General features: G+C 43.5%; 1 protein-coding gene across 1 annotated transcript in view; it reads left to right on the top strand.

Annotated features, from left to right (window-relative positions):
• The first annotated feature begins 961 nt into the window (after positions 1–961).
• The window catches only part of KIAA1324L (KIAA1324-like ortholog), a 48821-nt gene continuing 22007 nt past the window's right edge, over positions 962–27775 (top strand). The window contains exons 1-7 of the mRNA XM_009700368.1: positions 962–1079; positions 16466–16661; positions 17287–17434; positions 20332–20418; positions 22754–22859; positions 23511–23663; positions 24750–24838. Of these exons, the coding sequence (XP_009698670.1) occupies positions 16498–16661; positions 17287–17434; positions 20332–20418; positions 22754–22859; positions 23511–23663; positions 24750–24838 (747 nt within the window). The 5' untranslated portion in view covers positions 962–1079; positions 16466–16497. The remainder of the gene's footprint in view (positions 1080–16465; positions 16662–17286; positions 17435–20331; positions 20419–22753; positions 22860–23510; positions 23664–24749; positions 24839–27775) is intronic.

Raw genomic sequence — 27775 nt, forward strand, 5'->3', positions numbered from 1 at the left:
ACATCTCATGGAGCTTGCCAGTATGTGTCATTTTAGTATAGGTCTGTTCCCTCTGAAGAAAGTTATGCAGTAATTCTGCCAGCTTCACCCAAATTCTGTCTCGATACCAAGCTGGTTTAAGAGTGAGATGTTGCTGAGGTTTATTTTAATAGTAAAATTCTGGGCTATGAATTTGGAAACAAACCTACAAAGACAAAACTAAAAATGTAAACAGATGTGAGTTTAGATTGTATGTGGGATCTGAATCAATATTATTAGTAAGATAAATAGCTAATACTCTTTCCTAGCTAATGCTAAGAAGTTTCTTACTGCTTTTCACTTAGAATCCTCAGACTGCATCTCAGTCACAGAGTCCATGGGGCTGATCTCCCCTCACACCATCATTCTGCCTTGAGGTACTCCTCAGAGCTGACCTGGGATGACATTTTCAGAGGTATCCCAATACTGGGTTTGTCTCCCCTAATTTGTCTGGGCTTCCTCTGAAATTGTTAAAGAGAGAAAGGCACTCGCAGAAGGTGATTCATACCATCCGTCTTAGACATCCAACCTAACATGGGATGACTTGTGCTCTGGGTATGTCTTGCTCCGTTGACCAAAGTGGAAGCCTCATTGGCTGCTATAGATCAGATACCATGATGGCCAGAAGTTTGGGATTAGTCCTGCTCTAAGAAACTGGGAAAAAAATTCTAGTGGAATCTGTGTTCTGTTTCTCAAGTGCTTTTGCAAATCCCATCCTCTACCTTAGCATTTGCACTACACCGCATCTGATGTGCTTTGTGCTTGCTCTGTGATGATACACAGTGATCATCAAAGCAGTGAGAGTGCTGCACAGTATGTTCCACACCAGCTACTTCCTTTCTGGTTTAATTATAACTGAGTTTGCTAATCCCAGTCTTGATTAATGAGCTTAATATGCAAATGTTATGATGAAACTGAAACTCTTTGTAATTGCTTGCAGACAGATTACCACTTCGAGTACACAGAATGTGACAGCAGTGGCTCCAGATGGAGGGTGGCTGTCCCAAATCCGTCGGTGGAGTGCTCTGGACTACCGGACCCGGTGAAAGGGAAGGAATGCAGTATGTCAGCACTTTTCTTTTTACAGACCATTACTAGCTGTTTGTGCTATTTACCCTTGTATGCCTTCTTAGCTCTGTCACTGATATTCTGAGTGTCTGTCCCTGAGTTAGTCCTTCCCCTCCAATCTTTCTTCTTGTCTCTTGGAGATATGGAGCAGGGACTGTCTTTGCAGCGTAGTTGTATACCTCAATATCTGCTACAAGGTACCTTTGTATGCTATGTACCCACAGTCAAGGCACATCTATTATAACAGCCCTAGAAGAGATGTGGTTGCTTGTCTTGAGCTGCCATAGTCTTAAGTTCTGCAACTCTCCAGTGCATTTGTAGATGTATTGGCCAAAATGGTGTCCAAGAGTGACCAAATTATATTTGCATAGTGTCCACTTTCTTGTTACCTGCATTGTTTAGCTAATTAATAAGCTGAATGCATAAGTAATGGTCAATGTCTTCATTTGCCTGAGTTATTTTCATGATGAAGCTTTTGCATTTTATTTATTTATGTATTTATTTTTAACAACTTGGAGTGTTCTCATATTGCTTGATCCTGCTTTTTTTTTTAATGTTAAAACATTTATTTGCATCTGGGGACATAAGTGAACTGCTGCTCTGCTAATGCATTTTGAACTGTTCCTTCACTGTTTTGTAGCTTCCCGGGCTGAATGCTCTTTCCCATCACACTTCCTTGCTCTAGCAATTCTCTCCACAAAAGATCCTAGCAGTGCTTTACTTTCTCAGTAATTTGTACCAGGGGATATAAATTATTGTATCTGACAAACAGAATGAACAATGGCAACATCCTTTCAGTTCTGCTGTAGGAGAGGGGAGATTTACTCACTTCTGACTCTCCTCCTGTAAAGGTTTATTGTTCATTTCTTTACGACATATGTTCCAGTGTGAGGCATGTAAAGATGGAAGATTTCTGACTGCTTGCAAGCATTATTTGAGAAGTTGCCTGAGTCATTCCCGGTATTTGGGTTTAGTTTCTGAGGTTTTAAATATGGAATCTCTATATATCCTTAGGATGTGTTTTTCAATTACAGAAATACAGAGCTGGGAAGCACCTCAGGTGATCCCATAATTCATCCTCCAGCCCAAATAGCTATAGCAGCAATTACTTTGTCATTCATGGCTGATGTTTTGCTGGACTTTTTTCAGGGATTTCTGGTGATGAAGAGCCCACAAGCTCTCCAGAGATTTGCTCATCTATTTAGTTCTTTTCATTTTCCCTCCTGTTACAGCTTTTTCTGCTGTTGAGTCTCCCTTGTTATATGTACTTCAAGCCTGTTACTTTTTGCTGTCTACACTATAAAGGAGCAGATAGTGTTATTCCTTCTGCTGCACAACCACTTTTGGTGTACGCTGGAGTACATAGGTATAACTCATTTTTTCTAATATAGACTATTTATTCTTAAATCTTGTGATAAATGATTTAAGGTCCAGCAACATTACATTCTCCTTGACTTTCTGCCACAGTTTTCGACAAATGGTGCACTTCCCTCTTCTTTCCTTTTATTTGTGTGTCTTTCTGCTCTTAAATCAGTTCCAATAAAAATTCAACTGTTTTATAACAATAGATGAATCTCTGGCTTCTCCATGTCTGGCTCCCTGCTAGACAAGGGGAAAACTTTGCCCAGTAGATCAGCTGTGATATTATACACCAAAGTACAGGATTCTGTTAAATACCCTGGAAACCTCATCTCAGTAGATTCCTCTCCTCCTTGTAGTGTTGCTGTTAAGTCCCGTGGCAATTCAGCTGTTTTGAGAAGCAATTGGATATTTGACTTTTTTTACTGAACCCTTCAGATCTCATCTCTCTGGGCCCTTGGGAGTGCAGCGGTGTTAATGTAGTTCTCTCTTTTTTATGTGTCTGTAGTACATTATCTGGATTCAGGAGATGTCTGGCTATATTCTGATGGCAAAAGTAATTTTAGGTTTCTCATCTCTTAGTCTTTCACCTTTTGCTTTGAGAACAACCAATCTTTCAGTCTGAAAACATGAATCTGTCAACAGCAGTCAATCACGGCAGGAAGGTATAGGGAACACCCCTCCCATTCAGCTTGGCTAACATTGTGGTTTTTACTGCAGAATATTTGAACTAGCGTAGAGTTTGACTGACAGTCCATTCTTCAATGGGTGGGATATACTGGGAGAGGCAGCTTTTGAAAATTGTGTGCCCTCCAGCTCTTTAGAGTTTGCACATGAGGGTCTGTTGATGATGACTTGTATCGAAAATGCTGACAGGTAGACACCTTCTCACTTACTTGTCATATTCTCTGAGCTGGTGGCTTCTGTCTCATCTGACAACACAGCAGCTGGACCAAAGACATCTTATACTAAAAGCACAAATTACTGTAGCCTGAGGAAAATGAAAAGTTCTGTATTTGGGGCTGCTACAACTCACGTTCTCAGTGGATTGTGTACAGAGTAAGATTTGTGCTACAGACTTGGTCAGGGGTTGCATACATGTCTTACCAAGTAATTAATGGCTCCTTGAGATGCCTTTCTTTTCTCATAGGCCTAGTGTTACTTTATGTCGAGGCCTACCAAGAAATACTGTAACTATGCCATATCCTTTGAAATGAGTCTTTCTGGACATTCTACAAATTTATTCAGATTCTCCTACATCTTGTAGATCCTACCCTATGCTAGAACATACTGACACTGGGACTCATCTTGACATTTGGTAGAGTCCTGGTCTCCCTTAGGTATCTCTTTCAGCTTTTCAGGCTGTGGAACCGGGGACCATGGTTCAGGCAGGACGGTTTCCAGCTTTGGACATCTGTTATCTTCAGAAGTTTTGGTTGGTATTGACTAGTCCTGAGATATAGCTGAGCCAACTATGTCTCTGCTCCTAAAAAAGGGTTGCAGTTGTATAGCAGGATGAGTCTTAGGGCTTTTTTTTTGCCTTCTTGAGGTTGGCAGAGCCCTCCGTGGTCCTTGATGGCAGTTAGGACACAATGGAGGGTATGGGAGAGAAAGTGTTTTTTTTTTTGGGAACACGTCTGCCACTGCGGCTGACTTCACGATGTATTTTGCAGTTGTTTTCACCTATTCAAAAATGCCTGCTGCTTGAGAATATCTGCTATTGATCTTTACTGCTCCCTGAAAACAGAATTGACTTGCGGGCTGTCATCAATTTTGGATCCTGAGAATACTGAGCTGACCTCTCCTGCTCCCGATTGCTCAGCGGTCATTCTCTTTAAGTTGTGCCTGAACTAGGAATTTGAAAGATGGTATAACAGTATGCTAAATGTCTCCAGTCGTCTCTGTAAATACATCTAGACTGTGGTCTCCAGTGGAGTGGAAAGATACTTGAGATTGCTAAAAATATGTTAGCTCAGGTGCTTCACATATCTGGAGCAATCTAAGTGTGGCACCAGAGCTCGGTTGGTGTCTCGAGATGTGCTCATTTTCAGGATGTTGTGTTTTACTGCTTTTCATTCGAATGAACCCATTTAAAATTAGATTGGATATTTCTGCACTCTGCTGCATTTTGAAGTGCATGCCGACCTGCAGAGCACAGCTGATTGTGACCGGCTGAGAGTAACTACCAGCATTCCCTGAAATGGCTGTAGTCTCAGAAACATGTCAGGATTCAGTCCTTGTTTTGAGTCTTCAAAAACTTGTTCGGCAAAGTTTATCTGCAGAGAAGATGGGGTCCTCTGAGAAATAGTCATGGGGTTCAGAGTAGAAAGGACTATCATATTTTGGCTGCTTTATGACCTGGTTATTAGAAGAAGGATTTTTTTCCCTTTTTCTTGCCTTGAGCACAGAGCAGTATGATGACCCACCTTCCCGTTCTGCTACCCTCCTCTCCACTTCTCTCCCATCCAGGTGGGTGGTGGGAAGAAAGAAGGAACCTCACATGACAGATGTTTGTGATGCTGTAGGAGGTTCTGCTATGACCCCAGACAGGGGAGGGAAGGTGTATGAGCAGCTCTGCAGCCCAGTAGCTCGCTTGCAGTTCACTGGGACAACATGCCCCTTTCTATATTTCACTCCCTTCTTTTCTTCTGATCTCCTTGCCCTGTGAGGCTGCAGCCATCACCATGTTCAGAGCCCACATCAGGGTGTCAGCCTGCATTCGGCCGTTCAGCGTGGTGTGGTACCTCAATGCTCGTCCCGTGGGGCTGGCCTCCTCTGGACAGGCGATGGCACGACCATGCCAAACTGCTCAGCCACCTCTCTCAGGCTTGTGTTTGTTTAGAGAGGAGTCATATTTTTGGTGCTGCTGCATCACGTTTGCAAGGGATTCACCAAAGAGATGCATTAAAAATGCAGCAAAGATCTTGGCTAGGAAAAAGGCAGTATTTTTTACACCTAAAGCTACTCTATGTGCCTCTTGTCTGCTTCCCAATTAAGATGTCTCCCTCCAGGCCTCTTCCTGGTACCATTCTGGAGGTAGGGTACATACAGGGAGGCAAGGAGCATTGTGCTGGGGGGCTGGCAGACAAAGAACCTCCTTCAGCAAAATCCAGACCTCTGAATCACTCCTTTACTTCTTGACAGTCAGGAATGTGCTTAACTAATTTTGTCTCGTTCATTTTTAATTACTTCTGATCTCCTCATGAGTTGGATAGCAGGAAGAGAATTTAGCTGATAAGGATCACCGCCATCAGGGCAGTTGCTTGGCTTTTTAAAATGAAAATATTTATGGCAGTAAATGGGAGCAGTTTGCTTTCAGGGCTAAGCCCTTGCCCGCACCCTGTTATGGTTGGTCTCTCTGAAAGCCCTTTGCTTTGGCGCAGGGGCTGTATGCAGTGTCTAATGGGCACCTTTTGGGGCCTGGCAGTGGGAGAAGGACTTGGCATCACGCTCCCTCTGACACTACGCTGCAGTCTGTTTCGGTGGCCACAGTCAGACTTTTCTGCCAGCCTGACCATATGCTGCATGTTTTACATGCAAATTAAAAAAAAAAGTCTGAATTTGGAGTATGCCTTCCTTCTATGTCTCCTTTCCTTCCTCTCTTCTTCATCTCCCTTCACTCAAGTACAACTTGAGTATGCCTTTGCTGTGCCCAGCACTGATATGCTCCTCTCAGCAGAGTTTGTGACCAAAAAGGGCTTAAAGGGTTCATATTTTGACCTCAAAATCTTTTTTAATATTAATTCTCTTATGCCATAGAATATGAGTTAATTTTTGCCATCCTGAACAAGAATAGGTTGCACTTTCTCTCATAAACATCTGTTAATTTTAGTGGCGCTATGTGCATAATAAAGAAACTATAGTGAGAATAATAGACTAATTTCAAAAGGAATTGAATTTGCCATGGTCAAGGGGAAACCGTGCTGGCAGGCTCACTGTCATAGTCAGCATCCAAATGGCAGTTATAAGTACAATCAGCAAGATTTCTTAAGATAGGAGACACAAAAAATACTGATGATACGGAAGAACGTGATCAAGTACAGTGCTGTGGAGTTATTAATGGCTCTGCTTAGCACGCTCTACTTTTACTTGGTGCCACTATGGTGGGAGCAGCTTCTTTGAAATCATAAATGTGCTTCGGTTTTGAGGCGAGGCGTTTGAGCGTGTGCCAAATGGTACACATGTGAAAAGCTCCACTGACTTCAGAACATAGACTGTCCTTAATTACAGTGGACTTTACTGAGGCCTGAGAGCTGAATTTGTCCTGATTTATTGCTATTGAGATGTGTTTGTTGAGTTTATTCTAACTCAGGTAATCTGCTCCTAGGATACCACAGGAGGAGATATGGATCTTCCTGCTAATTGCAGTGCACTTTAGACACAATTAGGGCAAATGACCTTTTTAAGGTTTGTAGGTTTTATAACACTTTAAGGCAATTTAAATGATCTGCAGGAGTTTTAACATTCTGCTTTCATAACAGAAAACTTAAATAGAAGGTTTTGAGTTTGATATATCTTGGTCTCTGGTAAGATTGGGTAACCCAAGCAGGTAAGAAGTGGGTCTGCTCCTAACTCCCTTGAAGTCCGTGGGCATCTGCAAATTTTATAGCATATGGTGTATGCACATTCATATCTGTGTATATGCATAATATAAAATGAATGTTATACATCTGGCAAAAGCTGTATGCTTGTGTTACAACCTTCTAACATAAAGCTTACATCTGTTCATTGTCAACTAGATTTGTATTCAGGCAAATTCTGTGTATTCTTTGTGCTAAAGAATTGGTCCTTCTGGAGTTTTACTTAGAATTTTGAAATTTGGCTGGTGAAGGCTTGAAAATAGCAATGATAAGTTTTAGTAGTGTCTTTAATGTTTACGTTATTGCACATGTGGATGTGAATGTACATACAAATACTTCCATTAGAATGGTGCTATTTACTACACAGTCACATTTATTTACGTTCTGTCAAAATAGTTTGTTATGCAATCAAAAAAAAGTTATTATCACCACAGCGTCATTGTCTTCATATATGAATGCATGTAAGAACTACTTTTAATAGGGCTTAAATAGGCCCAGAGTTATGGCCTCTTGAAGCAAACACGTGAATCCTAACAAATGATCAGAGTTTTTTTTCTGTTTTTATTTGACATTCACTGAGGATTATTTTCTGGTCTCATTAACGGGCTTTGCAATGCTTGGGACTACTTTGTTTCAACTGAAGAAAGGAAATACAGTGACACGAGTGTAGCTCTGAGGACTAGGCATGTCATCTTTTCTCATTTTTTCTCGTGGCTTGAGAGCACTGGATCTTGTCTTCATCAGCCTTGATGTGCTAGTATTTTTTTCATTTTTGATGTCATTCAGGCATCGCTTCTTTGAGTATTCACCTTGGAAGAAACAATGAGATCAAGCTCTTAATGGCTGCTGGTGTTTAACCATATTGTTTATATGTGACGTATGCACATAGATAATACTTACAGAAGGTGACAGATGCTATTGGGTATCCTGGGCTGTAGGAAAGTACTATTTTGAGATAATGTTCAAAAAATTATTTCAGAAGATCCCCCCTTTCATTTCTCCATCTTTGAGATTACTCTCGAATGGTACATGCTGATCTCCTCCCTCATTTTAACTAATAACTTCCCTCTCCCCACTCTTGAACAGTCGTATGACTCCCATGAAACTGCTTGTCAACATACAAGAGTCACATATGGAAGGTTGCTCTCACAAACCTAAGTACCAAAAAAGTGGATTCTTGGTGGGCATGAAATCCAGGGAATCTGAGAATTTCTTGATGTGCTATGATTTGGCCCTTGGCCTTTCATGTATTACTTAAAAATTAAGGATGTCTGACAGAGAAAAGCATAATATAACTTTGTTTCTGGTGTCACCTCTGACATGAACAGCAAGATGTGCAAGAGGTAGATTTCAAAGTCATGAGCTTTGTAGGGGAATTTCTGTGTGTATGGCCTACAGGACCGGGCAACTCAATTTTACCTGGGTCTCTTTTGTATCCCTAGGAAAGTTTTTATGTGTTTCTTGAAAGGAAAAGGAAAGGCTTTCCCACTAGAGCACACTGGGGAGGGGACTAGCACTCAGCAGTGGAGGCTGCTCTGAGGAACACTGTGAAGCTGAGGAATTAATGCAAGGCTGTCATGTAGCAAAGAGATTTAGCCAGCAGTGGTGTGCATGGCACAGTTTGAGAGTTGCTGCTGAAAGGCTGTGATTTAGCAAAGCACTCAAGCAGATGTTTATTCCTGTTCCTCTTAGAGCATCCCTGCTAATGCATGTTCCTAACTCAAGTCAGGTATGTGAGTCCTATTGAAGGCATTAAGTTTCTCACCTGGACTGAGTTTCAAGGCTACATTTTGCAGCGGCATTTCCATCTGGATGTTTTCCTAATGAGTATTGTTACCCAGAGAGATAATGCAGTTTTACAAGTAATGTTTTCAGATTGTTTTCCTCTGTGCGTATGCAACAAATAAGTCTTTGCAGAAAAAGTCCCATTGTTGGCTTTTTGAAGCACGAATTCTTGTGGACAAATAGTTAAAAAAGCAGAAGAGTTTGCAGTCAACCCACAGAGTTTAATTCTGGGAGGAGAGTTACCGTGAACTGCATGTTGATGTGTGTATTGAGACTTCCAAGAGAAAGGTTGGCCTTGGTGTCTTTTGATGATTTCTTTACCCTATTTGTGTACACGATGTAATTAAATAAGTTAAACACAGCTTCCTCTGAGTCATTGATTTCTCTTTCAACAGGAAAGCATTTAGCAGGACCTTAAGATTTGCTATGGCTTGGTAGAGGGATGAGAGGCAAACACTCTGTGTGTGTGTGTGTGTGAGTGTGTGTGTGCAGAGGACGTCTCAAATGTCCCTAGAAGCCATTTGCACCAACCACTTTGGTGAGCAATCAAAATAAGCCTGATGGAATCAGTGGGACCTGGATAGCTACTCACTCACCTCGAGGTATATTTCCTGCTCTCTCCAGTGCTGAGCCCTTAGGATGGTTGCTGTAATCCTGGCAGCAAATGTGCTTGCTAACATCTTGGTGGTGGCTGCCTTCCTCTACTCTATGCCACAATTTCATGAATTTATTGAGTATTCCCATTCCAAAACCACACCCTTCAGTTTCCAAATTATGAAATAAAAGTGATAATAAAACTGTCCTATGTGCCAGGCTAGTTGGGGAAAATGGTACTGTTCCTGTCAAAGGGTGAACTGGAAAAAGCGCCTCTATTCTGTAATTTCTTTGATAAAAGGAAGAATTATTTACTCTTAAGAAAAGGAAGGGTTTCTTCCATAGAAGGTACTATTCCCCAAGTTACATCAGCTTTCAGTGTGATCACATTTCAAGCCTAAACAGCCTTGACAGACTTTTTTTCTTAAATTTTCAGTCTGGATCCTGGTAACACATTGGGATATAATGACTGAAGAAAACCAACATCAATTATTCACAGTCTATTGGGGAAGCCTCCTATAAATTATTCACGAAAGACATTCTGAAGCTGGCTAAGATTATAGGAAACATTAATAATGAGGCAATGAGTTCCTCTCTTCCTTTGGCTTTGTTTTTTTCTCCTCATCCCATATTTTGGTTGGTCCTTGGTTCTGTGTTGTGTGGACCCTGATGTCCCAAGGTATCACTGAGCAGATGCCTCTACGTACTTGTCCTTGGCCATGTCTTCCCCTCCAGGTTTGTGGCTTAAAGCAGCTGTTCAGGGGGACAACTGCGTGATGCTGCCAACCTCATATTTCCTTTCTGAGCTACAGGTTTTGCCTCTGCCCAAGGGAGGCTGAGATAATCCAGCCCAGACTCTGCCTGCAGGAGATGGCAACGTCTCGCCTGAAGCCCAGGCAGTGGGGCTCTGGATCAACAATGTAAGAACGGAGAGTGAGAGTTAGAAAGTCAGTGTTTGAGATTACCTTTCCTGTGTATTTTCAGTTGTTTGGATAGAATTGCTCCATTGCTACCCCTTCTGATATTGTTATAATTTGGCAGAATCCAATTGTGTGCCTTTTTAAAACTTGTGATTTAGTGAGAGCCTGGGGAACACAGAAGGATACAACACATGAACGTGCACATGTTAAGTGGCAGCAGAATAAACAGAAGAGCTGGAATGGTTTTAGGTATCATGACTGAGAAACGTCTGGAGAAAAATGTCTGCTGAGGAGATGATAGAGTTAGCAGGTCCAAGTGATGTGGGATGTGAAACTGGCTGAGGGAAAGTGTAAGACTGAGTGGCCAGGGCTGCATAAAGGAGGAAAGCTATTTAAGATTATAGGTTTGGTGTTAGGGGATACAGAGCATTGAGGCAGCTTTGATTAATCTTCTGGTGAAATCGCAAATATTCTGATCCCCCTCACAGGGTGGCAATATCTGGGAGATATTTGACATGACAAAACACTCCAGAGGAAGGTTTCAGACCTCAGAAGAAGTTGAGTAGTAATATACATGTGAGGATCTACTCTGTTAGTCCAGCTGTGTTCACGATAAGCCTGTCCTGACCTCCAGTATCAGAAAGTTAAGCAACGTGAGATTGTTAGCGACAGTTGCTGGAAGAAAAATGTGTCAACATTGATCCTCATCCACCAAAACCACTGGGAGGGCCACAGCTTTACTAAAAGCCAGAACATGACCCTGGAGCCTTGCAGTCAAAGGGCAAATGAGGCAAGCTTGTTTATGGTCTCTTTTGCCCTCTGGGGAGCCGTTTCCATGTCTGCAAAGTGATTGTAAAGTGCTATCAGATCTGCAAAGTAATCTGTTGCAAGCACTTCTTGGAAGTGGTTACACGGTGGGGAGGGCTCGTGTATCAGGATGTCCCATGTCTGTGGTATGTCCCAGGAGAGAGGCAAGATACCGTGGCTTTCCACTTACAGAGTTTAAGAGGAGGGGGATTAATTAGATTTGCTATTTTGACCTTTCAGGCCATTAAAATGCATCCAGTTAGGCTGATGCTGAGCCTGATAATTTGTATTTGGCGTGAGCTTTTCCTCCATATGATGTCCAGTTATGGTATGAAGCACGTAAAAGAGAAAGGGTCCCTCACATGCCATGACAGATTGTTCTAGGAGTCATTGTTCCTGTTAAAAGTGTGTGCATTATTTCCAATTTGAATTTGTCTGGGTTCAGCTTTCAGAAGGTGATTCTTCTGCAGTTCTTTGCTTGATTAAAAACTGAAGTGGGATCCTGTGTTTTCTCCCCCTGGAGATGCTTATATGTTAATCATGTTAACTCTCAATCTTCTTTTGAAACTAAATAGACTAAGCACTTCAGATCTCTTACTGCAAGACATTACCCCTAATTTTAAAGGTATTTGAAGTACTTCTGTTTTGCATTGACGTCCTAAAAATGCCAGATCACAACTATATTCAGTTTTAGGATGATCTTCTTGCCTGTAATACACGTTTCATCCTACACATCTCTACTTCTGCCTCTAAATATATCCACAGGTCTCATTAGCACCTTTTTGCACATCTTGACAGTGGAAGGTCTTGATGAATGGTGGGTCCATTCTAACCCTCAGGCTTGCAGTTCTCCAGAATACTTTTCAGCCTTCTGCAGGCAGGGTTGCCACTCCTTGCCTTCAGCAGCTTGTCTTTACCTTTGACTCTGTTAAAACACACTGACTTCGAGTGGGCTCAGGCTTGACAACAGTCACTCAGCCACCAATTTTAATACCATTCCTTTTCTATTTGCCTGCAGATTGTTGATAAAAATGTGGGGAGCCATCAGACTCAGTCTCAGGCAGGCAGAACTGTCCCATTCCTCCCTGCTCAGTGATGGTTTCCCACTGACAGCCCTGTCTGAGATCTGTTACTCAGGCAGTTCTTAATCCATTTAAGATGTGCCTTACTGGTATTGTGTGGTACTACCTTCTTCATCAGAATGACATGCAAAACTAAGTTAACTGTATTAGAAACCCTAAGTCTGTTACATCCACTCAGTCACCTTTATCAAGCAACTTGTAATCCTTTTAAAGAATGAAATGAGGTCTGTTTGACAAGACTTACACAACGGTTTTGGTGGGTATGCATACTATAGCTCTTGTTAATTTTTTATGAAGTGAATTTGGTGTTAGCTTTACTGCATGCCTGTGTGAATGTGTGTGCCTGCCTGGGGCAGCGTCTATCTAACAGTATTTTACAGTATCTTTTGTGACTAAGACCAGTCACCTGTACAAACCACAACATTTTTTTCCTTCTGTATTTATTTTAAGAAAGCTACAGCTGCAAATCACCAATAATTGCCTTGGTTTCACTGGAGCTAGTGAAGACATTGGTATATCCAGCACCACAGTATGTCATGCTGTTCCTCACTGCCTCTGAAAATGTTCTCCCAGTTTTAAAAATGCCCACGATGGGACAAGTGATGAAACCTTTTAATGTGTTTCACAGTTTTTTTTCACAGAAAGAAAGGAAATCAAATTCAGCCCTCACAGTGTGTGTTGCTCTGTGTAAGTTGGTGTGTAGCACCCAAACTGATATTTGAAAGGTCTAATAGGAAAGTTTGCAGTCGGAGAGGGAGAGGGAATAGTGATGTCCAAATAGGATCAATAGTTTTGATTCTGGAAAAGATTTTCAGAATTGCCCATGTGATTTAGCAGCCTTAGTTATGTTTTCTGAAACAGGGTAGCCACGTAAGGAGTTATTCAACAGAGATGTTTTCTGTGAAAATGAAGTATCAAATACTTAAACAATTGGCTCTGGGGTTGGGGGCAGGTGCTGTTCACAAAGGCTACCTCTAAGCCAGGAGACTAATTTTTCCTCTGGAGTCTGAAGCAAGAGGGAGGGTTTAGTGGAGGACAAATCAGAGCACATACCTAAAATATATGAATTAAATTCCTGAAACTTCACATCGCACCTTAACTTTCTATGTGGTGATGCTCTCCTTCCCATTGACAGCATCTTGCGTGTGTCACCCCCACAAATACAGCAGTGCTGCAATAATGTCAGCCCCTTCTGTGGACAAATGGTCGCTGGTGAGCACTGGATCTGTGCTCAGCTACGTATTAGTGAGATGGAGCAGCCATGAGCGAGGCCAAGTGCCTGTGCCCTGGGACAGATCATCTGTCTGTGCCCTGTTCACCCCCAGGCAATGCCTCCTGGCCCATTGCGGGGATCATCTACTCTGCAGGATCCCTCTGGGCACGACCACAACCTGCCTGCCTCCAGCTGGGATAGACTCCTGAACTGATGCTGCTTAGATTAAAGAGGATTTGACCTGACTTTTGATCTCTCCCTTATTGAAAGAGCAAGTTGTGTGACTCTAGGAGAGGAGACCATCTCCGTGCTCATCACACGTTGTGTTTCCTCCCCATCCCCCTCCAGCCATTCCCGACCGTTCCGACTGGAATGAGACCAAAGGATGCATCTGTTCCAATGTTGAAAGTGGTTCGTGTTGCCATTAGCCGCATTCAGCCCCAAATTGAACCTGGCAAGCAGCTGGCATGCTCAGAGCTAGTTTGCTTGCAGACATATGCGTTTTGACAGCAAGTGCTGCTGCCTTTGAAATAATGATTCTTAGAAAAGGGAACCACCTAAATAAGAAAAAGACTCATCTCTCTCCTGGAAGGTGAGCGATGGATGGCAGTGTTCTGTGTGACAACCTGCCTGATCTCTTATACCCTTTTTTTTCTCTAAAATGATCAAGCTGGAAGGAGTTAAAAGATATTAGTAGGGTTAAAGCAATAGTCTCTGCTCAACGTCACTGCAGTTGAAGAGGAGGCTTTGCTGCCTTCTACATCTTCATTATGGCAGCGAATCGCTGCAGTTACTGACTCCTTATTTGAAATTCACAAATCTGGAACATGTGGTTAAGCAGCACTCTCCAGTTTTTGCTATTTAACTTTCTTTAAAAAATGTTGAAACTGCTAAAGGATTTGAATATGTCATGAGAGATCTTACATTTTTACTCCCTTTCTGATGGCTACTCTGTGCACCCTTCAAAAATAAAAAATGAAACAGAATTTATTAATAATGCTAAAGCAGTGACTCAGGACACCTTTATGCATTTAAGGTGAAAAGCTGTACAATGTGTTGTCTCGGTTCAGACACATGAGGAAGCGCTCATTGCCTTTCTCTGAGTCTCTGAAGAAAGCTGTGCTTCCGATCCCAGCTGCAGGTACCTCCTACGCTTGAGCTGAGGTTTCAGAGGTAGCCAGATGGGATGTTAGCCATACCACTTTATTGTGTGCCACTGCCTACAGAAAACCTCTTTCCTCCACTGACGGTGGATTTTTTGCCTGTCTGTCAGTCTTTCACAGAAATCCTATGTGGCAGGATTTCCTTGCATATACTCACCCAGCACCTGTCCCTGCTAGGCTGCTGCCCACTTCCCTTCTTGGTCCATCACGGGCAAATGATGGGATTAGAAAAACAGATTTGTTGGCTTGAAGTCCACTGGTTCAAATTCAGAGTATGCTGATATGACCAAGAGGGAAAAATGACTCTTTGGCAGATCTTTCCATCAAAATGGGTCTTTTATCTGCATTCCAATGCTGCCCGTCAACAACAATTACACACAGAAACGATGTGGGAGCCGGCACAGAAATGGGAGCCTGAACTGCAGTTGGATTCAGATGGAAATTGGTGTTACGAGGCCACCTCTTTATCAAAGTACTCACAGTCAAACAAGTTTTCCCACAGTTAGATAAACATCAGCACATCTATAAAACCACATACCCTGGGACATCAACTGGCATCAGTAGATTTGGGCCAGTTTCATCACTTTGGCTAGCAGTTTGGTCTCGTCCTACAGTTTCTCAGACTAGCGAGTTTATTTCTCTGAAAGTGAGCGCATGAAAAATCTGTCACTGCACAACATCGCATGTGTGAAACAGTAAAATATCCCACCATTTCTTGGGATGTGAGTTGTATGCATTGCTCTGAATCCTGCTTTGGCTAGACTGACACAGTTAAGTTTAAAAATCTGCAAGCAACATAGGAAATATTATGTTCTGCAGAAAGCTCTCATCTGTTTTCCATCCAGGATATTCAGTCTCAGAGAGGACGTGGTGCAGCGTTGGACTGGAGGAAAGCGGGATAGTCTGCCATTGAAATGAGCATCCAGGCAGGAGTTACGATTCCCGGCACAGACACGGGGCTTTGTGGGCATACAACAGTTCAGCTGCTGTCCAGGTTTCCTCTATATAATGGGAATATTCTTCCCTTAGCAGGTAGAGTTGTGATCAAACTGGAAGAAGAGACGTATAGTTACCTGGAGTAAATAATTGTAGAGGCATCAGTAAAAAAAGCACTTTGCGAACATATGTCCTAATTATATTTCTCCTAGTTACACATGTTTTGAGTACGGTCTTTACTGTGCTGGCAACCAGTGTTTGTTTTCTCAGCATACTAATATCACCTCAGGCAAAGATCCTAATTTGCTAGACACAGGCCCTGTGGTGATCTTTTCCAAGGCCACCTGGTCTATCAGGCAAGATGTTCAAGGCTCTGTAGGCAGCCCGTGTGAGGAGAAATGTGGAGAGACCCTTGGATTAGGTCTGCAACTCCTGGCCAAGGTTAATAGTGTTATACTACTGTCGGTGTGCTGCTGTGTGCTATTCTTAGCTCCCATACAGGTGGGTGAGATGAGTCTGCTCTGGCTTTCAGGTGCTGGTGATTTTAATTGAGTTCAAGGTGTAAGAGGTGGGTGAGCTAGGGTGAGGAGAACTGTATTACAAGTCCTCATTTTCACAAATTGCTTTTGGATGCAGTCTGTGGGTAGAGATTTTGTTTCTAAAATGTTGTTTTGCCAACGGAGACAAGCTGCAAATGAGGAGCTGTCATTTGAGATTTGGTTTCAGTGCTGCCACATCAGTGAAAAAACAGGTGCTGGTGAACATCTCAATTTTGCAGCAGATGTTGGTAGTTCAGCTGTTGTGTTCCTGGGACTGGAGAATTCCTGCTTGGTTCCGTTTCGTGGCAGTTCACACTTAACTAATTAAGTGGCAAAAAATTAATTGAAATTAATTGGGATTAATTTCTCCATTCATGTGTTGGAAATGATTGTCTCCACAGCTTTCTCCTGTGCCTCTGGTGAGTACCTGGAGATGAAGAACCAGGTGTGCAGCAAATGTGCAGAGGGGACCTACTCGCTGGGCAGTGGGATCAAGTTCGATGAGTGGGATGAGCTGCCGGCAGGATTCTCCAACGTGGCAACGTTCATGGACACGGCGGTTGGCTCAACTGAGAATAAAGCTGACAGCTGCAACAAGTAAGAAGTTCTGTTTGCATCTGGGTTATGCAGCTGTGGGTAAACCTGAGACAGCTCAGCAGCACAAAGTCAGCTTAATGACTTATCTAAGCTCTCCAGAGGGTAACCAGCCCTACTAATGGTGAAGAAGAGTGGCTGGGAAGTGAAATTTGTAGCCACCTCTTTGCTGTCATTGTGGTCTCCTGGGGCTCATCAGCAGCTAGTGAGTCTAAGACTGGCCTGGAGCTGCTCTTATTTGTAGCTGGAAAGCTCCAGGGTCATGGTATAGTAAATATGGCTAAAAGGTACTTTCACAGCCTATTTAGAGACGCATAGTGGTTGCAGGAGTCTCTTTCTGAGTATAATTGAAAGTATATTTAACCTATGGATAATAAACCTTTCCTATGTAGGCTAGGTCCTAAACTTCTAGTGCCGTATCCTTTCCCATGCATGGCTTTAATGAAAAGTATTATATTTACATGAAAAATAAATTTGAATCCAGTAATAAAGTTATAAATCAACTGTGGTTAGCTATTGTGGGATTCTGGGTTCTTTATTAAGTAACATGTTTTTGTAGAGTGGTGTAAGAAGACTCTTCTCAGTGTCTGTGATCTCAGCTGAGGCTTGTTTTGTTTATGTTCATCAGCTCTTCATGGACACCTCGAGGGAATTACATAGAGTCAAACAGGGATGATTGTACAGTTTCTCTCATCTACGCAGTGCACCTGAAGAAATCCGGTTCTGTCTTCTTCGAATACCAGTATATTGACAACAACATCTTCTTTGAATTTTTTGTAAGGCCTTTTATATGGTGAATCCAACCTTATATTGTAAGAATTCTATTCAATTAGACCATTAGAAACAGCTTTTTCCTTCCTTTACATCCCCTATATGTCCATAGCTTGTTATTGCTGAACAAGGTTAAAAAAAAAAAATAATCTCTTTCTGTCACTTACGCTGCCTTTTGGCATTTATTTCGGCTTCAAAACGCAGGCTAAACTGATCCTATCTACCATGCAGTGGGATTTTTCCATTAGGGGTCATGACTGCCCCTGTTAGTCCAGCCTCTAACGAGACAACTGTTGGTGGTAGATGCCTCAGTTTGGGGATGCTTGACTTGAAATGCTTTTGAAGGGACTTGATGTTTAAAAAGACTTCTTCCAAGGTATGCATCCAGAACCTGAGGTGGTCCGAGGCATTAGTATGTGGAAACCTTAGATTTAGTTTTTGGTCAATTTGGGTCATAGCAGTTAAGATGAAAAGAAAAGCAGGAGAAGAGACAAAAGAGTGATCCTTAAAAAAAAAGAAAAAGCCAGAAACAACAGTTCTCCAGAGAGATTTAGGAGGAAAAATTCAGATGACTTTCATGAGGAATTAGGCTCTGAGTTTGCATCTGCACTGTGAAATGAAGGGGCTGGGGACCATTAGCTCTGAAATGGGAGCAGCCTGGCTGGGCTTGCACCACACTGTAGCCAAATTACTAAAATAATCTGATCAGCAGTGCCCAGAATGGGAAAGACAACCCTGCTCTGCATGTGTGGATGGACTGGTTAGGGTCCAGGGAGCTGGAAGGTTCCCAGCACCAGGGTCCACAGTGTGGTTATAGATGCCCCACAAGAATGAGATGCTTTGGAAGGTTCCACCAACACTGGCACTGCTTGCCTTGGCATGTTGTACCTGCCATTTGGGACAGAAAAAACGTAATGGGAGGGCAACTCAGAGCAGAAGATGATTGGAAATTCTCAGTCTCCTCTGTTACTGCCTCTGTATCTATCTGGTGAGCTCTGGTTTTCATCTGAAAAACACAGCTCATGGTATCTCATAGGAGTGAGAAGCCTTAGCTGGTGCTGGTTAATATTTCTTGAAGCATGGAGAAAACTGCAAAGTATCCTTATCCTTAGTAGAGATGGGAGAGAAAGACAGAAATAACCTGTCGGAGGCACCCTCTTGCTGCTACATCAGTGCAACAGATTGCTATTGCACTTTGATAACAGACAGTGCAGGCAATATTATTTAGCCATTTCAGTTTTATGTTAGACTATCCTGCCCTCTTCATAGAGAGAAGGCAGCAGATATGCTTTCTGATGTCAGATGAATGTACCAGGATTATGAATCCTAGCTCCAGTTACTTGACTGACTGACTGATCTGCTCCTGCAATGGAGCAAATATATTGTTTCTCTGAGCACCAGCTTTGAAATTGGCTTTTTGATTATTACTTTTATCCATATCCCACTCAATCACCTCCTTAAATTTATCATTCCCTGTTCAAGAAGCAGTGAGTGGTGCAGTCCTTTATAAAATGCCTGTGTAAATAATTCCTAGTCAGCCTCAGTATTTCAGGGAAACCATTTTTAACACTCCTCTAAAAGTCCATTTTTCTCTCCAGCATGTTTTTGTGCTTAAATATATTTAACAATGACTCTTTAGCTCTGGACAGTGGCATTTCAGTGGCAGTGGCTTGCAGGTTGCCAGGAAATAGTGAAATTTTTGGGTTCTCCAGGCACAGGTGGCTGCACTGCTGGTCTGAGGGTAAGCGAAGAGATGTCCTCAAATGTGGGAAGCAAGCATGGGCACTTCTTGTTAGATATCCAGTGCTTCTGCAGCCTGCCCTTCCGAGGCTCTTTTTACGTATTGAAGCCCTTTACACCTTGTGAGAACACACTATATATTCTTATCTCCTTTTTGCAGATGGGAACGGAGGCACAAAGATGCTGTAGCTCAGATATTGCACAAGATAATTAGGGATCTACCTTCTACTTAGGTGCTTCTTCTCACCTTTTTTCCTCAGTGCTGTTGATCTAGATGGGAATTAAGTGCACAGATGTTTTGGAGGATGTGGGGTTATGCGACTTACTTCAGACTTGACGTGGAGCAAGTTTGAGGAGGATGCTTGACCCCAAGTCTTCTGAAAATGTTGAACTTGTCTCTCTCCCTGGTGGAATAAAAGCTAAATAATTGAATTCATGCCTCAAAGGGACTGGGTAATTTTTCTTCAGAGAAGGCAGTTATGAGAAGAAAGAAGTGGACCACTGTGAGGCCATGCACCAAACCCTGCTGCAAGGAAAGGCTGCTGAGCTATACTGGACCTGGGCGAGGGACAGCCAACCTCCCACGTCTGCCAGGGCAGACTCTCAATGGCATGTCGCCTCTCCATGATAACGTTACCCTCATCCCTAGTGAGATCAGATGGCAGGGAGCCAAAGACGTAGCAGATATTGGCTGCAGAGAAAGCAGTTTGTCTTTTAACTTTGGCTTATCTATGCCTACCTCCCCTCTGACTTAGAAGCCCATGGCCTTTGGATTTTACTGAACTGGGTCTTGGTGGGCTCAGGAGAAGGAGGAGGCAGCCAAGACATGATGCTCAGCATCTGAGTCTGACCAGATAGTGAGAGGACAAGACCGAGATCTTCTCCTCCTGCTCTTTTTTCCATCTACCTCAGAGGTGGTCATTGGAAGCACTGTTAAACTGCTAGCAGGATTTGAAAGGTTGCGTGGTGTTTTTGTTGGGTTTTTTTTGTTTGTTTGTTTTTTGTTTTGTTTTTTTTTTTTTGCCACAAGTAAGGCAGCTGCTGTCCTAAACATGTAGACAAGAGAAAGCAAGCTGCATCTTATAATTCCCAGTCAGCAATCATTATGCTGACAGAGAGATGCGTCTGATTGTGGTCACAGATCTTGTGTTTTTATTAACAGATACAAAATGACCAGTGTAAAGAGATGGAGTCCACGGCAGACAAGTGGGTGAAGCTAACAGACAACGGGGAATGGGGCTCTCATTCTGTAAGTGTGCAAAAAATTCCTTCATGAAGTTTTTTTGCATTTATAAATGTCTGTGATTTCCTCTGAGCAGACAGCAAACAAGGGCCAGATCCTGTGAATGCATTTGAAGAAGCGCAGCTTTCCAAGTACTGAGGGCAAAGCCACTGAGATCTCCAAGGGGCTGATCCCAAAGCAAATGATATAGATGCAAGACTTTGTATCAATTTCCCTGGGCTTTGAATCAAATGCTTTATGAGGTTAAATAGATTTATGCAAATCCACATGCCACAGTCACTCTGCGTGATTGTAATTGAAACCTTCTACAAGAGTTGTTTGCTCATGAGAACACAAGATTATGCCCTGTCGCTCGGCAGAGCGGTGGGAGCGGTGTGTGTACGTGGAGGCCCGCAGGATGGGCATTTGGTTCTTAAGTGTGTGCAGAAGAGCCGGACTGCACCCAGCTTGTGCTCCGTGGTGACTTACCCACTTGAAAAGCAAGCTGGCAGCACCAGGGTGGCTCCTTCAGCACTGGTATGAGCATGTCCATGTTGGGAGCAGCAGCCCTTTGGCTGGCCTGTGATCCAGCTGGTTGAGTTTGCTTGGTGCACAGCACCACGTGTAGACCAACTCATTAGCTCGTGGTGTTGCCTGACATCCATTGTACCGTCATACCCTAATTCCCAGAGCCATACCAGCAAAGGCCCAGCGTAAGTGACCTTATGCCAGAAGAAAAAAGGCTTTTTATGGGCATAGACACCAGCTTGGTCTCTGTTTTCCATGGTCTGTTTATACTCCTGGAGGAGAAACCGTATTCCCGAGCCAGCTCTTGGTGGCAGTGCCTGTTAGTTCAGGTGCAAGCCCCACGTGAGTCACATCGGGAGGCAGGAGAGCTGGATGAGTTGGGGTGAGTGGCATGGGCTGAGAGGTAGATCCAAGGCCGGGGCATCGACTTGAGTGAGCTTAGGGGTTTAGACAGTGTCTGCATGGGAGATGGTGACATGTGAGCTCATCATCTGGGATGTGCAAGTGTCTCCACTTGACTATGAAGGCTGCTTGGATGCCTGGCTGAAACACAGACACATGAGCTAGGTGAGATGACTCTTCTGGGTCTCCTCAAGGCTTTTGTCTGCAATGCAAATCCTGTCATGGTGTCTTCTATGAGCCCAGTTTTCCAGTTGCTGCAGCCTCTGCTTTCAGCAAGACTAGCATGCTGCACCGGAGCTGATGTTGGGTATCTCTACACCACACAACATGATGTTTGGTTCAGTGTGGTCCCACTTCTGCTGTTACCTCTGGTAACCCAGCTCTTCTCTGCCCTTCTGGATAGTAGCTATTTGGGGAGTGGGAGATGGTACACCTTTCCCACTGTATTTCCACTCTACTGAATTTTTGGACTCTTTATCCTGGATGAACAAAAACTCTGGTCCTGCCAGACCTGTACAGCACTGCTGTAAATGTCGTTATCCTGGATGCTTATGCTGATAGAGTTTATCCCTCTTCTTGTGTGAAAATATAGCACCTTCAGGCCAGTATCACTGTGTTGACTGTAGGCATCTTGTACTGGGCTAGTAGATATGGGTCTTGGTAAGCCTTCTGCTCTTCATGAGTAGAGTGATACTGTAGTTATACAGGTGAATTGAAGGCAGCAGGCCCCAACACTGCTGCTGAAAGAAGTGGTCCTGCCTTCCTCCTGCCCCTCATCCCAGCCATGGGGCCATCAACCCACCACCCTTCCAGTGCCAGCACAGGGGTTGTGCAACTGCTTTCTGAACCATGCTGTGAAGACAAGTAGGTCAAGGCAGTTGGAAACCAGGTTGTTTTCTGCATCTCATCTGCTGTTGAGGATCAGAAATGAGCAGGAGGGATGGGACTGCTGCTGAGGGTGCTCATGGTTTGTGCCTGGCTTACTGATCATGATGCTGTAGTGTTAGATGCAGGCAGAACTTGATTTTTAAAGCCTATAAACAAAACTCACTTGTGAGCTTGGATTTTTGAACTCTGGGTCGTGTTGGGTTTCTTTACAAAATTGTATCTCAAGGCTTTAAAACAAACTGATTGACTATATCTGAACATAGAGCTAGAGATAAAAGCTTTTGAGTGCCAGGGGTAGCTGGATAAAGGCAGGAACAGCTTTTTCTCAGTTCTGCTTAGAACAAGGTCAGAAATAGCTCTTAGTGTTTTTCCATAAAACTGGTGTTTCTGCCTAGCTGTCTCCCCATTACTTCTTGACTCACTAAACAGCTTAAGAGAAGCCAAGATTGCTGCTAGGCTGTAAGAAATCTAGGTAATGGAAGTAAGAAATACAACAATTTTTTGATGAGGGGATGTCTACTGACTGTCATGTGCGTCGTTGCAGGTAACTCTGAAGTCAGGTAGCAATATATTATACTGGAGAACAACAGGGATTCTCATGGGGTCCAAAGTAGTAAAACCAGTTCTGGTGAAAAACATCACCATTGAAGGTAAGTGATATTTGCCTTTTAGCTCTTATCTCACTCTTTCGTCACAGTGTTTGCCAAGTGCCATTTCTACTGGTGTGCCTACAGCACTGAAGTGGCTTTTTTTACCCCCCTCGTCCCCTGTCTTCGCCTCTAAAGTGTAGAAACAGAACAGCAAAACTTCACTGTCGGGGAAAGGCGGAAAAATTCATTTGGCTGGTAAATGATGCCGTCTGCTGGAGAAGACTGGCTGAGCAAATAAAGAGAGAGAAAAAGGGATAAACAGGTTTTCTTTAACGTAGTACAGAAAGACCATGCTTTTTGGTAAGCCTCTCAACAGTGATAAATGGAGATACATATCATAACAGTGACAGTTAAATTACTATTTACTTAATTTCTTTAATCTGGGATTGCTCTTTTGGTCCTGTTCTAAGTGTAATCAAACTTGGAATGTCCTGTAAGATTCTTACATGGGTCAGACTTGCATTGAGAAGCAAAGATTAAAGACCTAAATTATGAGTCAGCAAAGCCAAAGTGTCTAAAGTGAGTGGTAAAAGTCTGTGATTTTTAAGCTGTGTTATGCAGCTGACTTTCTTTCCCCCATAAGCAGGCAGGCAGTAGTTAGGGTGCATACCTCTGTGTGTTTCAGTGCTTTACCTGTAATTTATCTTACAGGAGTTGCATATACATCTGAATGCTTCGCATGCAAGCCTGGTACCTTCAGTGACAAACCAGGTTCATCTGGCTGCCAGGTGTGTCCAAGAAATACTTATTCTGAGAAAGGAGCTAAAGAGTGCACCAAGTGTAAAGAAGAAATGTATTATGCAGGTACATAAATCAAATGGGTTAAGCAAAACCAGGACAGTCTGAGTACATAAGGTCATAAGCTGTTTCTGTGTGCAGATGAGAGATTGGTTTTATCCAACAATGAAGTTTAGTCTCCAGTTGATATGTAAAGGGGAAAGGAAGATGGGACTTCTCAAAAGCTGCAGAGGGCACATATTTGCATAATGGTCTACAATCAATCTTGGCTAAGGTAGTCGATGCCAACATGAAGGGATGGAGATCTTTATGACCTCGAAGAGACCAGTTCTTCTTTCTGAAGGATAACAGTTGTGCTGTGCCCTCTCGCGGTAATTTGTGTTATTGGTTGGCGAAGACCTGAATCGGCTTCATCGCTGCCTTCAGACTTGTCATGTTTCGAGGAATCTCCTTTCCAAATCCTCTCCTGGCCTGTTCCTGCCTCATGTGTTATTGGAAGATGTGGTAATCCAGTGGCAAACCCTAGTCCCCAAAGTCCTCTGCATTCCCAGCTGTGGTTAGCTGGTGGTAGTCAAATAACACGGGCACAATCCGTTCTTCATGGTCAAAATGTCTTCAGTTTTCTCCCTTGTAGGTGTTTTGTAAGAAAGCTTTTGAAGAATCAGTTACCAACCATAGCACCTGCTATCACAGACTATGGCAAATGCTTGGGGACCTGTGCCTGTGCTTATGAGAATGGAAATTTTGCAAAAATGTCTGGGGAGAGGAAAAATTTGGCCAGTGTTGTAAGGAAGTTTCTAATGGGTTAGAACGTTTTCATTCCTTATCAAGTGAGAGCATATTCCCATACTTGGCAAACTACACAAATTACTGCTTGAAGGTGAAAGGGTGGGATAAAGGTTTGGGTGACTCCCTGGTTATACTGAATCAATGAATTTCAGTGTGACAGTACAAGCATAGCTGGTATTTTCCCTGTTCCCTCACTTCAGTTCAGGGGAAGGTTCATGTAGACTCCATTAAGAGTTTGATTTTTCATTCTTGTTTTATATTTTTCTGCTGACTCACTTTAATCTCCAGAGTTTAAGCTCCTTATGGTTGTTTCCAGGGACCATTTGATAGTTTAACATCCTGTTCCTCACCCTTTCTTTTTAGATGAGGGAGCCAGTGCATGTATAGAGCGTCCTCCATGCACAAACAAAGACTTTTTCCAGATCCATACGCCTTGTGATAAGGAAGGAAAAGTAAGTAGAAGGCATGGTAGTATTTTTAAGCTCATTGAGCTTACTGTGATCTCTTGATTTGAAAACAAGATAGGGTTTCTAGGAGTCTCTTTCCCAATTGCTTTCCCAATTTTGCTTCCAGCATTGAATCTCTATGAGGCTTTGGGCTTGTCCTTTAGCCTACTTCGCTCCAGCATTTATCCATCTGTAAGAATCTGCCTGTCATGGGTCTGCTTAAGGGATCTGTCACTGTGAAACGCTGAGCTCCTTGCACTTGCGATTAGTCTGACTGGGTCACTGGTGCTACCACCATGCTCATAAAAAGCCAGTGTTGGAGCACAGGGTGAAGTACTGTTGCAGAATAAACCCTACTGTTTAGTTGTTAACAATCTTTCCTTGCCCTGTCCCAGCAATGCCCAAGCATGATTCAGGAGCTACCATGGCACAGGAGCATTGGACATGACCATACCTATTTCAGGTGGAAGAGTGTTTGGCTGCATAAATATGACGTGTATCATGTCCCTTAATTTTAGCAGCAAAACAGAGCCCATGCGCCATTAAAATAATGCTATATACATGAGAGTATTCATGTACAGCAACAGAGCTTAGCTGCTAATAATGTGCTTGCCTCATGGGATGCCTCAAAACACCTGGACTCTCAGTAGATCACTTCACTTGGAGACCTTAGATTCACTTGGTCTCTCATAGAGGGACCTGCTAGTGGAGCAGCCTGGCTTTGGAGCTCTCCTGCCCTTTGTCTCGTCAGTCAAGTGGGGATTCTGGTCGCATTTGAAGAAGAAACTCCTGTGTACTGGAATATGGAGTCCACAGAGGTGTGGACACATGGTCAGACCTCTTTTCTTCCCTTTCCCACCTCTTTTAGATCCGGATGGGATGGCAAGTAGTCAAAATCCATAGCACCTGTAGATTGCTGGCCTATATATTTGCTGGCAAGATGAAGTATTTTGGAGTGTCCTGGTCAGCCAGTTCCAAAATGCAGCTGAGAGTTCATGTACTTTAATATGGAAGCATCAGTGAGTTTAGCCCCAGAGCTGGCAGGCTCTACAACCTGGTCTTGACTCACTGATTCTTACTCTGTTAACTGCCTGTAATGACTGGAGGAATTAGCAGCAGTGTTCACTGCTACAGCCCCAGGTACTGCTTTAGTTGCAGCCACCTGCAGATTACCCCGTCACTGCTCTGTGCAATTCAAGGCTTCCTGGCATTGAATATGCTCCTACTGTTAACCCTCCTCCTGCCTCCTCAGTGGCCTTTCCCTTCACTCATGGACATCATCAGAATACAAAGTGGGTCTTTCTGCAGACACCCTTCATCTTCCAGTTGCAACAACAACATGTGTCATAAACTCACAGGGACTGGCTGGGTTTTCAAGACTGCTTTCACCGTTTAGTGCTCTGCATCTCTGGAAATTGGTCCAGGTTTGCCGTACTCCCCAGCCACCTCTCCATGCAGAGAGCCTGAGTCTGCCTCAAAGAGCCTGAGTCTGCAGCCCATCTTCAGGTGAGCAGTGGCTGTAAAGCACCAGCCTAAAGGCCCCTTGATGCACGGCGTACTGAAATCAGCCAGGTTTTTCACTGGATGTTAGATTGTTGTCTCCCTCCTGCTGTCCCCACTCTGTGCATGGAAGAGGACACAGGAGATTTAGGCACTTGACTCCTATTGACTTTTCACCAACTTACTGCTTTAAAAATCCCAGGCTGATTGCTTCAGCCCCAGTCTTAGAAACCTTCTCTTGCGTGGCTGTGGGCACTCTCTGACCCTTTTCTCTGCTCAGAGGCAGTAGGATTGCTTTAGTGTGTACAGTGTGTCTGGGCTCTGGGCAACCACACAGGTACTTTGTCAGCTCCTGAGCTTTTTTTATTTTAAAAGCTGTGCACCCTGATGCTACTGAAGTGTTTCTGGAGCAATACTCCAGAAAATCCTCTAAGTATTCAGGAGCAGCAAGGTCAGGCTGATCCATAAGGGACAGATGCCACTCTGACAGCAGGAGCATTCCCACAGTACCTGAGCAAAGAGAGCAAAGCAGACCCAGTGTCAGCGGCCAAATTCAGCCAAGGTTGCCAGACAAATCTGTAGTGATGAGGCACAACCAGTGTCAAGCTGGGACATCGAGTCCATGGTCAGCCAGGATGCAGGTCAGCCAGGGCACATGGCCTGGCACAGGCATGGCTGCAACACAGCACAGGCAGGGACAAAGGGCGAGAGCCTCAGCTTAATTGCAGCTCCCAGGAGCTGGGGCCTGAGCCTGCACTGAGGCTTCTTCCACCTTTTTTTCAAACAGTTTCAAAGATGATCAATACTTCTTGAACAGCTCTGTGTTATCAGAGGGCTAATCTTGAGCGCAAGTATCTCAACGCCCGGGATGGCAGGGGCATATGCTCAAGGTCCTGGATCAAATTCATACGGTGAAATCTCCCCTGCCAAGCTCTGTCCCTGTGCCTCTGGCCTCAAGGATCCCTGATTGCACTGCTGGCACCAAGGGGTGGAAGTACCCAGAGTGGGAGCTGTGGCCAGGTTAAAGTTTTGCCAGTTGGGTTTCTAAGCTCAGGAACTCAGCTAATTTTGATCTTGAGATATTAAATCCCTTCAGGGATAGACCCAAAGTCAGGTGAAATTTGAAACCCAACTTCACAGGTGATGCATCTCATCCAAGCCTTTTCCTGAAGAGAGAAAACTTGTCTCCTCAAAGAGGAGGTGATGGAGAGGCAATACCGTTGTATATGGTAACACAAAGGATTGACTCATGTTAGCGTTCATAAACTGCTCCTTATGTGATGTGGAGGGACTGGAGAGGGGATAGAGAGCTCCTGTGTGGTTTTGGCATTTGCTTAGTAGGTGCAAAGGCCTGGAGAGAAATTGAGGACTTTTCAAAGAACAGACCGGTATGGAGGAAAAAATGCAAAACTTGTGGTGTTCTCTGCTAACAGATGCCTTCCC

Source organism: Cariama cristata, unplaced genomic scaffold, assembly GCF_000690535.1.
Source record: "Cariama cristata isolate BGI_N322 unplaced genomic scaffold, ASM69053v1 scaffold10645, whole genome shotgun sequence".
In the NCBI taxonomy this organism is placed as follows: Eukaryota; Metazoa; Chordata; class Aves; order Cariamiformes; family Cariamidae; genus Cariama; species Cariama cristata.